Source organism: Xiphophorus maculatus, chromosome 5 (genome assembly GCF_002775205.1).
Source record: "Xiphophorus maculatus strain JP 163 A chromosome 5, X_maculatus-5.0-male, whole genome shotgun sequence".
In the NCBI taxonomy this organism is placed as follows: Eukaryota; Metazoa; Chordata; class Actinopteri; order Cyprinodontiformes; family Poeciliidae; genus Xiphophorus; species Xiphophorus maculatus.
In genome coordinates this window covers 10,787,046-10,804,516 of record NC_036447.1, presented here as the reverse complement: position 1 = coordinate 10,804,516, position 17,471 = coordinate 10,787,046, and the positions used below count along the sequence as shown (strand labels likewise).

Below are 17,471 nucleotides of genomic sequence, written 5' to 3'. Positions count from 1 at the left end.
GACCGCCTGCTTCAGTGGCCACATAAACATGGGGACAGAAAGACAAACTCAAAGTCTGCTCAAAGTCAGAATTAGGTTATAGTAACTTCCAGAAAAAAAAAAAAAAAAAAAAACTAGGTGAAGAGGAACAGCTGTAATAAATGCCATGCAACCATAATGTTTAGCTTCCTCTCAGGCTCCATTTGTGTTCTCCTGTTGAGAACAGTCCTCAAACCAAACACTCCCTCAAGCTACAGATGTAGTGACATGCAATAATCTCACATCAGCAATCAGATGTTTCCCTAAAACAGTTTAAAAAACAACCTTGTGACGTTCTGATCCACATAAACCAGAACACAACGTGGAACTGGGCAAATTAATCAAAAAGCAATGGAAAACAGATGTAGTAGATAGTGAATTGTGAATTATGTTATTCTATATCATGATGCCAAGAAATTGGCCCTTACAGTTTAAGGGGATAAAACATAGATGCATGCATATGAGGCAGTTGAAGCGGCAAAGAAAAAGGTGGAAGGGGAAAAAACATGATGAAATACATGTATATGATATATGTCAGGTACATTTGTGAAAATGCTCTGTAGAATTTGTGTGCAAGCCATATACAAGCATTACTTATGCACATCAGACAAAAATGGAAATAAAAACCCAGGGAGAGATGATCTGAGAGTAAGAGATCTTTCAGTTCATTAGTAGTCGTCCTTTACTGTTGGGCAGTTCCAGAATAATCATGTCAGCTGGATGCCACTGTGTCCTTGACTGTCATTGACGAGACTTCACAGCTTTGCTTTGATTTCACTTTGAGTGTGTGTGTGTGTGTGTTATGTTCTGTATATGAGAGGGTTGCTTCTGTTTACCAAATCAGCTCCACATGCTGGTGCAATAAATCTCCTTAGGAATTATTTAATACATGAAAAATCCAGAGAAAAGATGAAAAGGGAGACACTTAAAAAGGCGAGTATAAATTAAAGTTTCCAGCAGTGACATTGACATAAGTTTATATCTTATTTTTTCCTTTGCTTTTTTAAATAAGCTTTTAAATAGTTTATGCAATATTACAAAGACTAACATGAAAAATTCCTAATAAATGCTAAAGAAGTGGAAAAACAGACCAATGGAATCCAACAAGATACAGCCTATCAGCTGCATTAAAAAAAACATATAAAACACACCTACCTTCTTTTTCAGTTAGCTGGTTGATGACAAGATGCATTGATTCTTACAATATAGCTTGCTCTCTATAAAGAAGAGCTAAGTTAAATAAAAGGCTGAAATTAAATAAATAAACATCTGAAAAAGAACTTGGACATTACTTGACGCCACAAAATGGCACTGCCAGAATTTTTCTTTGATCTCAAAATTGATGGTAACTGTAAAGGACAGCTTGCCGTTTTGTTCCATCAAATCATATCATATTAGATGCTTCCCAGTGTGGCATCACATTATGTAAGATTTCCATGACTGTCATAGATGCTCTCAGTCAACCGTGTGATTTTATTTTGAGCAGTCAGAGGGTTTTTCAAGTCAACCGCAGGTTGTTCAGACATCTGATGCCCACAGATGCATATGAGCTGCACTAAGGCACCATGGCCAGACTTACAAAGAATTACACAAAACCTTTTTCACTTTAGATTATGCAGGCAGCTTTTCCCCATGAGGCATTATATCTGACGTAAATGGTTTGCTGCGGAGGATTTCCTGTTCCTCCACAGTTAGCTGCTGTAGAGTTCAATGTACAGTGGGCAAAAAACAAAATATGCATCACACTTTTTATTTTAAAACAAGATTGGAACCTCACCATAGCGTCTCATACTCCACAATAAGATTACACTTCTTTGTGTTTGGTCTGTCACATACAATTTGCAATAAAATAGATTGAAGCTTGTGGTTGTAACGTGAACAATTTTTCCAAATTTCAAAGGGTGAGAATTATTTTAGATATTGGCAAATGCAAACATGAATACGTTGAAATTAAGGGGATGTTGAACTTTAGACAAATGTCACACAGGAGCAAACACTTTGAGGAAGGTCAAAGAGGAAGTCCTTGTGTTGCTTCTGCAACATTGGCAGCAGCACAATGATTAACAACAAATGTGGCCTTTGTACTCCTTCTCTCTTTCTGTCTGGTTCCCTTTTCCACTCTGTTGTTGTTGTACTGTTGTTCCAGTTTTGTCTGATGTTATAGGCTTATATTTGCTCTCTTTTCTCTGTCTTGCTTCCTGTCTTCACTCACTTTTTTCATTAAACTTGAAAAGACTGTAGAGCAGACAACTCCATCTCTTCCTCATTAAATATCAGAGGAGTTTATGTGCAGGGAGACAGAAGGAAAATATGGACCAATTAAAGGGAGAGAAAGATCTACAAAGGGAGCCAAGGGGAATAAAAGAAATGCAGTGAGAAAATCAAAAGTAAAAAAAAAACCCAAGCTGAAATGGATGAGAGAAGCTAAAGAATGAGATGTGCTCTAAACATGTTTGTGTTGTGTTTGAAACATACAGTAGCAGAAAAATAGATTTCCATGGTGTCTTAAAGGCATATTTTTCAGTGTAGTTTATTATAAATAACACTCTGGCTGTTACATAACATTCAGATTAAACTCAGCTGATCCAACACTTCCGAAACTGATTTAGTCTTTAAGATTCAGTGTAGAACAGATGAAAAATTCTTGGAGAAATCAGTTTTCTGACAAACTTGGAAACTAAGAGAGAATAATGTCAAATCTCCACACAGTATGTGAAAAAAGAGGCATAAATTATTAATAATATTTCTGCATTTGCTTGGCAAATCCAGGCCACAAACATCTGTTATCTGTCTAATCTCTCTGTGGTCCCTTGCTGATTGGGAAATTCTGCAACTCACGAAGGTACGGCCTTATGTTTGGAGGACTTTACCTTTGTCTGATACAGCTGGTCAATATATTTTAGTATATATATACTAGTCTTTAGTATATATATACTAGTTTTTAGTATATATACTAAAAACATTTTAAAAACTAAAAACTAGAAGCGCTCATAAGTGTACATAGTATGGCGAAAATTTGTATTGTATTGTTTTTCAGAGGATATCAACAACAACCAAAAACGTTTTTCACTCATGGTCAGTTGTTGGGGGAAAAGAATCTATACAAATGACCTGATTTAAAAGTTTCTATACTGCAGTTTTATTGCAGCATATAAGAAGTGATTATAGGCAAACAGATTACAGGGGAGGGTGGCTACCTTTAGCATGCACACAAGTTGACACATGTTTGGGTCAACTTGTGTGACCAAAGTCACCAGGGTATATGAACATTTAACCAGGATCATTTGGGTAGTTTCCATTGTCATTACAATTTAAAAAGACTAAACATAGTTTGACAATATGCGGCTTCACCCAACCACTAAGTGTTAAAAAAAACATTTTTGTGTTGTCATCCCCGTGTTCTGAAAATGGCCATTAAACATGAATAAAAATTCCCACCGTAGTATGTAAAGTTATGTATGTTGGTTGGGGAAAGTTAACACATTTAGACAACATCACTTGACTACTTAGGATCCCTTGTGGTTGTCATGGCAGAGCTTTATATGTGATTTTAGGATGTTGTTTTAAAATTTTGTTCACCTTTTTGATCTGGACCTGATAGTGCTGCTTTTTAATCTAAGCTGTGATGTACAAAAATGTGCAGGTGAAAGATTCAGCAGCAGGTTCTGGAGTGAATTCTGGTTCGCTATGAAAAATAGACGATACTAGTGAGGATAAGCACCACGGATGATATTTTACATTGTCTACAACAGTGCATGTAGGAGTTCATGCTTTTAAGAAGACAAATAGCATGGGAGAGCAGAGTAATAAATCCTCTTCTACAACTCCTCTTACAATAATGAGACTCTTCTCATGTTTCCTCCTCCTCTTTTCCTAACCCTGACATGCACAAACACACCTCTTTAAACTCTCCAGGGGATCTCTGGCATACCTCAGTCTGTTTGCTACAGCAACACTTTGGCACTTTAGACAATTGCTTTTCACAAATGAAACCACTTGCTCTCATACAAGCTTGAATGCAACTTTGCAAAGATTCAACAAAGGAACCATGCAAATGTGAAAATCTGACGAAACATTTACATAAAGCTCGTACAAGTATTCATACTACATTAACGTGTTTTACATTTTATCACTTCAGAACCACAAACTGCAAGTATTACAAGGGAATTTAATGAGATAGACCAAGAAGAAGTTGCACATGGTTGTAAAGTGAAGCTGTTATATATTTTTTTCAATCGTTATGCAGCCAGGAGTCCCATGGTTACTCTGGAGGAGCAGCAGAGCTCAGGAAGAGAAATCTGTTTCCGAAAATGAACAACTGTCTGAACAACTTTCCGAAAATGGCCTCCGTAACCAATTGTTGCCTTTAACCATCAATTAAAGATTAATGATTGAAATTAATCTTTCATTAATTAATCCTACACTACTCTTAATCAGTTTAAAGCTAATTTAGCCTCAATCCAAATTTCTGAAAATAAACCTAGTTTTTGGCATAAATGTATAAACTGATATTACTGCATAACTTTATTTATTGGTTTTATTCTTAAATGTTTCTTTTTTACTATTTTATTTCCAAAGTTCATCAGTTTTTCCTTTTATTTAGCAGTTTACTCGAGCATTACCAGCTATGTAGAGGTTTGTTAATTAAGGTCAGGTTGAAGTACTTACTTTAATAATTCTGGAAACTTTGTGTTTATTCCGTTTGTACTCCAGGCTTGCCATTTAAGAAAATGAGTGTATAAACTTGAACCTATCATTATTTACTACCACACCTCATCTAGCAGGTATTCATGAAACAATTATTGAGCCTGAAAGCTATTTGAGTATGATTTCCTGATAATTAGGTGGTGCTTTAGTTGGTAAATTGATCTAAATTACAAATTTTGTTAATATTTGACTTTGGCACTTAATAATATCAATAAGTGCCACTAATAATAGTTATCCCATGGAATTTACTTACTTAGTATGATGATGTTTGAAACCTTTAAGAGCAAGCAGGAACTGAACTTGTAACAGAAAGTCTTACCTACCGTTTACTGAGCAGACAAACTGAAATGCAAAGCAATCATCAATGAAATTCCTCCTGCTGTCCAGGACTTGATGTTTGCGACAGAATATCATGTGATTAAGCAGGTCTGACAGGGAAGTACGGAGGGTTAAGAAAAGGAAGTGCTGTATTTTCAACTTGATAGCAACAGTATTGCATTTCACAGTGTGAATATTTTACGAGCGCTTCTCAGCTGACCTATTGAAACTTTTAACTGCCTCTTTTGCAGTGAAAATCAAAATGTGCAAAATACATTTCAAACACATGAATAAGAAGTCATTTCACAGCAAGATTAATTTACAGAAACACCAAGAAGTGAATTAAATTAGCTAAAGTCTAATAAGCTTATTTTTTTTGTCAGTGCTGAATAGACTTGATATAAAGTACCTATCAAGTATAACACATTTCCTTCTATTTTTCTATCTCAGTGACAAGTATTTCTGTCAACCCATGCTACAGTTTGAAATTGTGTCTAGCAAAACAGTAGAAAACATTAACATCTGCATGTAGTCCTGCAGATAAACATGTAGTCCTGAAGATAAACTCGTGTTTAATTACTGTAAACGTGAGTTAAACTCATCTGTCATTCAATCATCAGCAAATATTTCAGTGGATCTCTGATGCCAAAGTGAATATGTCTTGGTGTGCCTGTTTGGCGTCTGTAGCTGAACACTGCCACCAAGTGGAGAACTCAATGAAGCAGAAACTTAAAAAAGGATAAACTTATACTCATTCAGGAGAACTTTACTCATTCACAAACAAACTGGAGTAGATAATGACAAATGCTATCCCATGGTAGTTAGTAAGTTACTTAAAAAATTAACTAATGTGAGAGCAGCCAGTAATGACAACACTTTGGTTTAAATGAAGTGGTTTCTTTGCAAATAATTATTTTCTGCTATAAAATGGTGAATTTGGACAGTAAGTTGCAAATAAAATAAGTAATAACTTTCTATTAATTCCTCAATTTTCCTTTTTGATTATTATTTTTTCAAACTTCTTAAACTATTACTCTAATTTTGTTATTTCTGTCTAAAACCTACTTAACATTGAGACTGAACAATAAATTTACTCATCCATCCAATAGGCTGTCTGCTTCTTCTTATTTGTATTTTAATACCACCATAATTACAAAGAAAGAAACTACTTAGAAGTAGTGTCTAATTTTTTAAAAGGAAAATCTAATTTCTGTTCTTTAATTTATTTATCAAAGGTTATTATTTATTCTCCAAACAAGCTCATGAAAACACTTTTATGGTTTAAGCAGCAAATATTACTATTTGTTTTTCTTAAAAGCCATATGATTAAAAAAAGCAACAAATTTTAAAATACATTTTTCTACCCGTCCTTCTCTTAGAGGACAACAATTATTAATAGTAGGAGCATGTGTGTCATAGGGCAGTCACTGTAAATAGTTTTACACAGCTGACTGGAAGTCTGTGCAATGTCCAAGTAGGAATAGAAACACAAGCGTGTGTGTAGGCGTGGGCGGGGGGGTGTAGGCGTGTGTATCAGGGAGCAAGTAGTATAGCATGGAGGGTTTTTATTTACCCCCAAAACAAAAACCCATATTTTTCAAATATGTTTGAAAAATAGTTAACAAAACCAACACAGAAATGCCAATAAAAGAGGTGAACTCGTTACACTAGACGCAAAAAATCATAACTTACCAATCCAAGATAAATCTTTTAAACAGTCTATGTCAAAACTGATGAAAGATATACAAAAAAACTGCACAGTCCAGTGTAAATGTAGAATGTGTCATTATACTTTACAGGATCTGCCAGGATACATGTCTTTGAGTTATCATCTGCATTCACTTTCCGTTTCCCAGGTCAGTGAGACACTTCCCAGAGGAGCTAATCAGCGCCTCCACAATGTTCCTGCTGAAAAGCACCACCTCACTAGGGAGCCAATCAGGGAAACCGTTCAATTATGCTGACATGCTGAGAACCATGGCAACACACAGTAACAGATCAGGTCCATATGCACTGATAAAAACCATAGGAATCACATTGTAGGTATTTTAGGAATAAGACAAGCAGAGCCCTCACTTTATAGAAAACTGCATCTAATAATTCTGTACAAGCTTCGATTCTAGGACACTGAATTCTTGAACTAAAATTTGTAGAAACTCTGATGTAAAAAAAATGCTACACACTGATGGCGAAACAGGGAACTTGTGAAATTGTGGGGTTTTCAGAGCAAATAAAGAGTCAGATGACCGTCACTGAAAGAAAAACGGTGATAGAATTCACAAGACTTTAGGAGGAAACATTATTCTGAATAATTGAAGTTGATACACAAAATAACAATTACTAATGACAAAAACTAAAGATCCAAACCAAACTATTTAGATGTAGAGTGCCTTCACAAAAGCTTTGGTATTGTCATAATTGTCTTTACCACAACAGAACAAATGTAAATTAAAAGGAACAAGCCAAATCAACACATAATATTTCTATAACTTTGGACATTATTGCCAAAAAACAAATTTTCATTTTGAGTTTTTATTTACTTTTAATTTGATCAAATCTATATTAAGCAGACAAACATGCCACAACTCTGCTAAAAGCCATAAATAAACCTTCATGTTGCCCTGCAAATAAATATTTGCAAGGAGGGGTGAGTAACATACTGCAGTGCTGTTCTCTCTACTGGCTGGCTAACAACAATGTTTACAAGTAAATATGTTTACAATTGTTTCACGCTGTTGTGTTATAAGGAACAACAAAGGACAATAATCATAGTTGATTCCTGCTATGATAAACAGTCAAAAGGAAAATAATTCTTTTAATAATAGTCTAAAAATACCACCAAAATTTAATTTCTCTGCAAAACACTTCCAAAATGCTAACATCATCTTAAAAATTACTACATATTACAATACAACAATCTGGGTCATCAGGAAACAGCTGATCTGTCAGCTGATCAGTCAGCTCAGTTTTGTGTGTGTGATAACACCCCTTCATGTGTCCAGACAACAATACTAACATCCCTTAAATCACTTCAGATGAAATAGATTTGTATTTTTTTCCTAAAACCAGTGAACTGTGCATATCTTTTGGTCAAAAGTACACAAAATGTTAAAAGAAAAGATAATAGTGGCCTGAAACTAAGCTAAGAAACGAATCCAGGTGCAATTTCTCATTACAAGAAAGTTTCAGTGACAAATGTATCTCATTAAAAAAGTCTATTTCTCATTTTAATAAGATATAAATATATGTTTTTCTGGCATATTCAAACTTTTTAAAAAGGCATAAGGGCTCCCTGACTCTTTCTCCTCACTCTTGTTCTTATAGATGACATTCAAACATCCCACAAGATGTTACTGTTTCACTGATAAAATCGTTTTTGTATAAACAAGGCCTTGTCTTACTACATTACTGCAGCTTAGTGGTAAGACAAGCCTTTATGCCTGAAATAGTAGAGTACTCAACACATTTTAAAATTGGATAGAAATATCCTTTATTGTCATACAGAGGGAAAATTCCGGTCATCAAGTTGAAGTATGTATGTAGGTTAACAGATAAAAATAAAAACAGAAAGGAAGAATGACAGACTTTACACTAAGGGCAAATTTACAGCAGGAGGAAAAAATACTTTTCAGTTATTTATGTCTTTTGAGCGATATAAGCACAACTTTTACAGTAGTTGTGACGTTCGATGACTGGATTGTAAATCTCAGTGCTCTACTTCTTTATGTTGACACAGAGCTTTTCACATTTGGTTTGGTTCTGATTGAAGTAAAGACTGCTATTAATTCTCATCATACCACATATCCGCCCAGTGATCTCCAAAAAAGGAAGTGTGCTTACAGGTTTGACTTCCCCCATTGCTCCGTCTTCAAGAGGATGTCAGATGCATTAAGAAAACACAGAGAGAGGAAAACAGGGGAGAGAAAGAATGAAGCATATGTTTGGAGGTGCCTTATTTACTTCAGTCAGTCTTCTTTTTGGGTCAAGGATGCCGTGTGTCAGTGGTCGCTCACTCTGGCTTTATCCCCCTATACTCGCTTTCTTACAACTTTTGGGTAAGCATTTGAACAGAAATCTGTTTGAAATTTTATCTTTCAGTTTTTCATTGAAAAATTCTGTTTGTGGGAGAAAACTTATGTCAGTACTTATCTATTATCGAGTAACAATAAAATATATTATGTTAAAAAACAATTCTATGTTTTAGTGTTCTAATTTTCAACTGAAATCGTCTGTTTAGTCAACTTGAACATCTGATGAAGCAATCTTTTATTTCCATGTTTGAAGATGATGTTATTTCTTAGGGAAGTTGGGTAACTTGTATTTTATCTTTCCTTCATGCAGAAAGAGTGTCAGCCTCCACTTCCTCTCCCACTCTTCCGACTCCTACCTTGGACATCTACTCAAGGTCAGGAGACTCAGCGGTCCTGGTCTGCCGAGCTCCTAGGGGCCACAGTGGCGTTGTGTTCATGTTGTACAGTGACACCAAAAAAGTAAATTGAGTTTTTAAAAAAAAATTAAATTAAACAGTTAAACAGTTTCATTATGTAAAGCGCGTTTGACATATTCTGTGATTATATTCAGTGTACTATTTTCTCATTTTATTGAGATGGACTCGCGTGAACTGCCCTACGCAGTTCAGCAGGTTCACTTCACTGTCAGGATGGATGAACCAGATTCAGCCCAGCAGCATCTTTACTGCTGCTTATACAAGAACCAAGAGGGACAATACAGTCTGTTCAGCCCCTACTTGCAACTAAAGGAAAAAATAGGTAAGTTTTTACAACTTCCCCATTTGATCAAATGCTAGCAGCCCTAAAAATGAATTAAGCTCTAACTCAGCTTTTGTCATTTTTGAGAAAATGTTTTGGTGTCAAGTTAAGAAAGAATACATGTTTCTCTTCTTTATTTCAACCTACATGGTTTATTTCTGCGCCGTTAAAAATATCACTATTACCTGGTCAGCTATGAATTATATGGAGAATGAAACTGACTGTTAAGTAGAAATCCAAATGAGTCACATGGTTTGCAGGTTAAATCTGCAGCCGGTTGAGATTTCACACAGGGTATAAAATAAACACTCCCATCCGCTCTACAGTAACCCCAAAAACACACTTCTGTATGCAGCTGCTGTTTGTGGTCTCTTATTGTCCTCAGCTCTGTGGGTGTGGATAGCAGTGGTAACATCCTGCGCTTCATATAGAAACTACACACACCCACAGATACATGCACACACACAAACAAAAAGATCAAACAATGGTACTGGTTTAAACTACTCCCACTCACAAAGGGAAGTTTGGTTAGGAACTAGGAATATGGCAGTATTGTAGATATAACACACTTCATCCATGTATTGTCTCAGTTGCAGAGGGGGCTGGTGCCTATATCTCCAGCAGTGACTGGATGAGAGGTGGTGCTCATCCTGGACTGCTGGTTCCAAATACTGATATGTAAAATCAAGTATGTCACAAATAACTTGCCATTGTATTGACGGTCTAATCAATTCTCTGATGTCTGATTGTGTCCCAGATACCTTACAACATGCTGTAGTACAACTTTTATTTTAAATTAAACACTACCTTGATCACTCTGCTATTATTTTGATTTTTTTAACGGACAGTCTCTAAGCTCCATTTCTATTAAGAGTGCAGGGAACAGAGTTTTATAATAAGCAGTTACAGTGATTTCATAAGAATTTAATGGGTCACAATTTTGATCAAGTCTTGCCACAGCACAGAGCTTCCTTACCCTTAAGAAGCCAAAGAGATATTATAATTAGAATGATAATCTGTATGGTAAAGATCTACTAAATTCATTTTGACATCAATTGGCAACACACTCTGTCATAAACTTTAAAAGTTCTGCTCGATGATTAAAACAAACATTTTATTCTTAAAGCTCCATTTCAAAGTCCTATATTCCATCAATGAACTTTGGATATGCTTTGTTATATCTCACTTGGATTACAGCAATGTTCTGTATGCTGGTCCTCTTTTGAAAAAGCTAATAGTGCCCTCCTCCCCTGCTCCTGCATCCCAAAAACAGGCTCAGTAGTTCATGGTGATTCAATGTTCATACAGAAATGTGGGCTTAATAATAAACTTACACCTGCTCAAAAGATGCTACTTTCAAAAGGTAACCTTTACTTTCAAAAGGCATAGATAGATTTTATATTGTGTTTTATGCATTTTTTGTTTGTGTAGCACATTTCAACAGTATGGCAGTTCAGATTTTAGGACTCATGTTTTGCTAATTTATACATTGTGCAACAGTGGTGTTGTTTTGACTGTGCTTCAGAATTACACTTTGACTGGTCAAGATAACATTTCAGTGTTTCTGTTTTTTTTTTTTTTGTCAAAACAGCTGACACCCCGACTCCTCCCATTTCTTCGTGTCCCTCTCCGGTCTTATCCGTACAGCCCTCCGATGGTGTGGTGACACTGGGAGACACGCTCCACTTCCGATGTAGCGTCCCCATTCATTCAAACCAGTTACAGTCCCAGTCTAGCAAACCTGCAATGTTTCTTTTGCTGAGGGAGCAAACAGGGATAACATCTGCCATCCCGCTGCATCAGGCCAGTCAGGTGTCAAACCCTGATCCACAGCCAGGGGTCTTCAATGTGGGACCAGTAAGAGGAGGCGAGGAGGGACAGTATACCTGCCTCTACCAGATCAACAGTAAAAAGGGATTGGTTAATTCATCTGTCAGCAATGTGGTGCAGGTCACGATTAGAGGTGAGGATTTATTTTATTACTTCAGTAACCTATGTCTAGCCAATTCACAAGAGGTCTCAAAACGTTTTCCCTGAGGGCCAAAATCATGGTCTCAAGAGACAAGATATAAGGTTTGAATGACAGAGAGATAGAAATATTGACAGAGTTGAAGCTAAAAATTCAAGGACAAGATAATCAATTTTTATTTACACAGATTTAGAAAATGCTAAAATGCATTGTCTCTTTATGCCATGTCATGTTTTAGTTATAATGTAGAATTCCAAACTTTTAAAAACCTTACTTTTCACTCCTAAATATGACAGAAAATTATAAAAACCTGGATGAGGTTAACATAATTTATGAATAACCTCAAGTCTATCTGGTATGTAGTTTTACAGGTTTATTGTTGGTTGGCTGTTTGTTGCTCCTAGGTGTGCTTCCTGTGCCCTCCCTGGTTCTCCAGCAGCAGACAGACGTGTGGCATTTGCTCTGTACAGGATCCCCTGCATATCCTGGCTCTGTGTTTTTACTTTACGTTGCTGACAGCGAACGTCTTGTCGCAACTTACCGTGCAAAAGCTTTGCAACATCAAGTCACATTCCCTGTGCCTGTCCAGGATTCACCAGTGACCTTTTATCAGTGCCAGTACAGGACTCCGTTAGGAAGCACATGGAGCCTCTCGGAGAGAAGCTTCCCTCTGGCTTTAGCTACAGGTAGAGACCTGCTGTGCTACTACTGTATATGCAGTGTTTTAGATGCTTTAATTTTTGACAGTTTCTTTTCTTGCATTTTTCAGGAAATTCCCCTCCAACATTAAAAGGTAATTTCTCATTTGTTAAATCATTAAATGGGAAAGGATGGGGGAATCATTGCAGCCAGATATGAATATATAATTGTGCTTGTATTTAACATTTTATTTTTCTCCTTAATTTTTGGACAATGGACAATGCTTGTGTTCCAGGTGTGGACTGGCCTCTTGTACTGGGCTCCTTCTCTGCAGCCATATTATTCCTCTGCTCTGCGGTTTTTGTGGGTGTGCTGGTTAAGAGGAAAGGTAGATTCCACAAGAAACTCCTCTTCCTTACTTAAACTTGCTTTTCTTCATTTGCGGAAGTCGTAATGTCTCTTTTTCTCTCATTTTCACTTCTCCTAAGTAAAAGCAGCTGCCAAGGAAAAGAAGAGAAGGTAATGCATTCACAGCTCTGATGGATGCTGCAAAGAGCACGTAGTTTCTTCACAAAATGATTGTACATTTTTGCACCACAGGAACAATTGTGTTCCTCACACATACATTATTATGTATATCTTAAAATGAAAGCCAAATGCAAATGTGTTACATAAATTCATATTTTCATTGCTCATAGGTGTATTTATATTAAGTAGTGCCCTTATTGCTCTGTTTCAGACAACAAGCACAGTTCTGGACTAAAGTGCACGCTCGAGACCACGTTGTTGGTAAGTTCTCTTCTTCAGAATGTCATTTCCCCTTTACGATGCATGACTCAGAGCGTTTCTGCTCATTTTTCTGTCCATTTGCTTGTATAAGAATAAAAACGTAAAGTCCCAACTGCATGTGAACAACACATGCTAAAAGGGTTTCTTTTAAATGTATGTGATTATTTTTTGCTGTTGTTGTTTTTCAGATCTTACTCTCAGGCGTACAAGTTTTGATACCCAGGTATTTTTTTCTTTCTTTTAAATTAAAACAGGAAGTAGATAAAAATCTGAATAGTGTGACACAGATTTGTTTTTCAGCTTTATTACCATTACACCCCTAAATAAAATTCAGTGCAACAATTTACTTCCAGGCATCACATATTTATTAAATAGAGTCCACCTACTTTAATTTAGTCTCAGAATAAATAGTTTACTATAGAACGCTGATGAACACAGCAGCAGCAGCAAAGAGGAGTCTCATGTTGGTTCTAACTGTAGCGATCCACATCTTTGATTGGAGAATCAAATGACAGGACAACTACGTGTTCTACACAAATCAGGTTTTTATAGACAGTGACACAAAGAGAAAAGATGCTCACAGATGCTTTCCATCCAACATGGCTGATCATAAACTATTTTTCAAAGCTGGTAGAGATGTACTTCAATAGGCTTAAATTGATTTAAAGGGAAATTCAGTAAAATAGAGACTCAGAAGACTAAATACAAATACATACCAGATATTTAAGATTTTTTTGTTTTGTAGTTTTGAAAACCATAGTATTTAGCCTTTGACATCATAATATATTTTGGTCTATATGAAGAAAAACAAACAATAAAACATTTGAGATTGCAATACTTAATAGATTAATGTGTCTGATTTTGATGTTCAATAGAATTCATTTACAGGAAACCTGGTGAATCTTGTGATTTGTGAGAATTTTCTTTGGAATAGAATATTTCAGCACATTTTCACTGTAACAGAAAAGAGGAAGTTTCTCCACTTCTTCAGTTGGAATTTGTGGTATTTTTGGTGGACTCCATTTGTAGATTTTCCATACAAACAAGAGTAAACTTTCCCAATCTCTTTGCTGTAAACACACATTAATCATTACAAATCAACCAATCGCCCTTCCAAAACATATTTTAACTCAAACCTGGGCACACATCATTTTTCATTCGTGCTGTTGTGCACGGTTAGCACATTATTCTCATTAGGTGCAATTATTTTCATTAATTAGCTTGATGAAAGGCTCTCATCAGACTAAAGGCTCTGCCTCCCTTTGCAGAGCTCCTCATCAGGCATCATAAACAACTGAGTGCAGTCGCCAGCTGGGTTTCCCTCATGCTAGAGAACAGGAATGTTTTCAGCAGAACAAAAATTATTTGTAGGTGTATACTTTATGTCTTGCATTAATGTGGGGTTGTTGAATAAACCAATAATGTGTTTGGATTTCCATGATGTTAATTAAACTAATTAGGAATAGTCATTCTCAGGGCTGTTGCTATGAACGCAGAGACAGAATGACAAAGAAGTTTCTTTCAATGTAAACAAAACACAGTTAAATATTTTTCCCTTAAAAGCCCCACAGACCGTAAAACTGTCTGTTTTTTACTGTGGAATATAATTTGGAGTGATTTACGTGAACACAGGCTCCCTTAAGAACATTAAATGATTTGATTACTTTAAAATGTTTGATGACATGTCCTGGCTTTCAAAGTCCCTCACATTTCCTTCAATTTTCATGTTACTGGCATTTTCTATTATAGACCAACAGAAAGCAGAACAAAATTGTAAAATAAACCAAAACTACACATGCTTGAAAAATATATATAAAACATAACAAAAGAAAACAAAACAAAACAAAGAACTACATCTTTAGCAGCTTTGACAAATAATTTAAGCCCAGCCAGATTGGATAAGAAGGATCTGTCTGTAAACTAAATATTTACATGTTGAAGTAAAACTAAAAACTATACTACAAATTCATTTTTTTATTAAATTAAAAATCTGAAATTGATTGCCTTTGCCTTGCCCTGAGTCAATACTTTGTATAGAATCTCCTTTGGTTGCCATTACAGATACAATATTTTTAGAGTAAATTTACCGGTTTTGTATTCTAAGCCCATTCTTTAAAAAAAAACAAAGACAAAAAAAAAATTCCCCACATCATGGTGCAGCCACTCTCATGTTTCACTGAGGGGATATTGTGTTCACAGTACAGAATTAGTACATGGTGTACAAAACTGGTTTCTGCTGCTAGGTTTCCTACATGCCTCACGACAAACCTTAAAATAAGACTTCCTTTTAATCATGTCTTCTTGCCACTCCTCCATAAAGGCCATTGTGTGGCATTCAAGCGAATAGTTGTGCAGGTGAGGATCTTTGCATGAAATCAATGCCTGGCCTGAGAGTTTAGGAGGATGACTATGTCTTGGTAGGTTTGTAGTTGTGTCAAACTCATGAGATGCTGAAAACACTTCTAAAACACTTAAAGCCTAAACCTACATTAACCTTCTCCACAACTTTATCTCTTATCTGTTTGCTATATTTCTTGGTCTGCATGATGCTGATGCTGATGCTGATACTGAGATTACTTTACAAACAGACAGGCTGTTTACTGATTAAGTGGTGATTGGAAGCAGTGGATTTCCTTTAGAAGTATGAAAATAAAGAAGGCGGCATTGGATGAAGCTTTCTTTAGTACGTACTTATTGACTTCAGGAAATCTTAGTGATAATTTCCTTCCAGACCAAAACTAGATTTGATGTTGGACTAAAATGTAGCATTCCAGCCTGAGAATAAAACAGTCATTTTGAACAGACATTGATATTTTAACACTTAAATATGTTGAATTTTAGTGTTTTACTTCTGTTGTTCTTCGTTACTCTGAAAGCATCACAAACTTAGCTGCAGAAAATGAGCGAACATATTTAGCTACGAAAGTAGTGGTGAGATATGAACGCTGCCACAGGAAGTGACATACACACCTTGATAGGCTGTCTTAACATGTTTGTTTCTTTACAGGAATGGGCCTGTGGGGAAACAGAGACGCCCTCTAGATCTTCTCTCTGGAACCCCCTCTCTACTTTCACAACTCCAATGCATTAGAAATGTTTATTTCATATCTACCTGTGTGCAGGGGTGTGTGCGTGGGGGTGTGTTTAATCATGGTTTATCAATGTAGCAGTAGTTGGCATTACACAGCATGACATGAAGGGGACATTTCTTCCTTTTTCATTTATGTGTAGGAGATTATTTCTTCTTATATGTTTGTTTGTTGTTACTAAGACTATGAAATTAAATGGAGATTTTATTATCTTTTTTATAATGTTTACTGTAAATTGTGTATTTTTCTCTATGACTCTAAAGATACATTCATTAACAAATTAGTCTATATGTTGCATTTGCTAGGAAGTATAAGTGTATTTAGAATTGGACTGATAAGAGTTTTGTAGCCAACTTCCGATCACCAGTTTCTGTAAAGTTTCTATATGTAACTCTTTCTCTTTCAACAATTTTTCTAGTCTTCTGGCCAGGAGTCAGTATCAATTATTTATGTTAACCAATGTGTGTGTGATAGCCATTAGTTTAAAACAGTGTTTACTATTATTGGAGAAAAAATACATTTTCAGCAGTCTTTAGCATCATATATTAGCACAATTAGCATGGTTAGCATGGTTAGCATTACTTTTTAACATTGGTTAAAAGTAATGCTAAATGAAATGCGAAATGTGTGCATTTCGTAGACAATCTCCTTATGTTGATTTCCAAAAGTGGCAATATTTGCAAATCCTATTTTTTTCATCACAGACAACTCAAAATGATAAATCCTTTTATCTGCCAGTGTCAGTTCATTAACCAACCTGCCTTCCACACCTTTGTTCTCCATAACTTTGAGTTACTTTTCTTTAACATAAACAACTTCCACACAGAATATTGTCATTGTTAGCATAAGTTGCTTCTGGTCATCAGTCGATTTCCTGCTGCATCTTTAAAACAAAAATAAACCTGATTGAGGTTTTGCAGTAAATGTGCCACACTTACTGAGAACTTAATCCTATACTTGCCTACACACGATTCAGTATTTGTGGATTTTTCTGTGGAACGTACCTCCAAACTATTCATGGAAAATTCACCTATTCAATTATTGTTACTTTTTCGTAGTGCATATCTAAAATAATTGCAAAATGCAGTTTGGGGAGCTTAAATACCTGGCTACTTGATGTAGCCAAACAAGGATTCCTTTTCCTTGGTGACGATTGGCCCAAAAGTGCAGATA

At 35.8% G+C, this 17,471-nt stretch overlaps 1 protein-coding gene across 1 annotated transcript; it reads left to right on the top strand.

The window, feature by feature from the left end:
- Positions 1–8,918: 8,918 nt before the first annotated feature.
- LOC111608521 (alpha-1B-glycoprotein-like) lies at positions 8,919–17,286 on the top strand. Its single transcript, XM_023333248.1, has 11 exons — positions 8,919–9,098; positions 9,385–9,533; positions 9,650–9,812; positions 11,404–11,775; positions 12,186–12,467; positions 12,551–12,574; positions 12,716–12,808; positions 12,909–12,939; positions 13,160–13,209; positions 13,398–13,432; positions 16,217–17,286. Exons 1-11 carry the CDS (start codon positions 8,972–8,974, stop codon positions 16,298–16,300), a joined length of 1,410 nt encoding a protein of 469 aa, XP_023189016.1. The 5' UTR covers positions 8,919–8,971; the 3' UTR covers positions 16,301–17,286.
- Positions 17,287–17,471: the final 185 nt, after the last annotated feature.

Bases quoted from the DNA above. Each gene is read 5' to 3' on its own strand.
- LOC111608521 (XM_023333248.1), top strand. From the start codon at position 8,972: ATGAAGCATATGTTTGGAGGTGCCTTATTTACTTCAGTCAGTCTTCTT. The intron at 9,813-11,403 runs GTAAGTTTTTAC...TTGTCAAAACAG, and splicing joins GCAACTAAAGGAAAAAATAG to CTGACACCCCGACTCCTCCC. The intron at 12,575-12,715 runs GTAATTTCTCAT...CTTGTGTTCCAG, and splicing joins TTCCCCTCCAACATTAAAAG to GTGTGGACTGGCCTCTTGTA.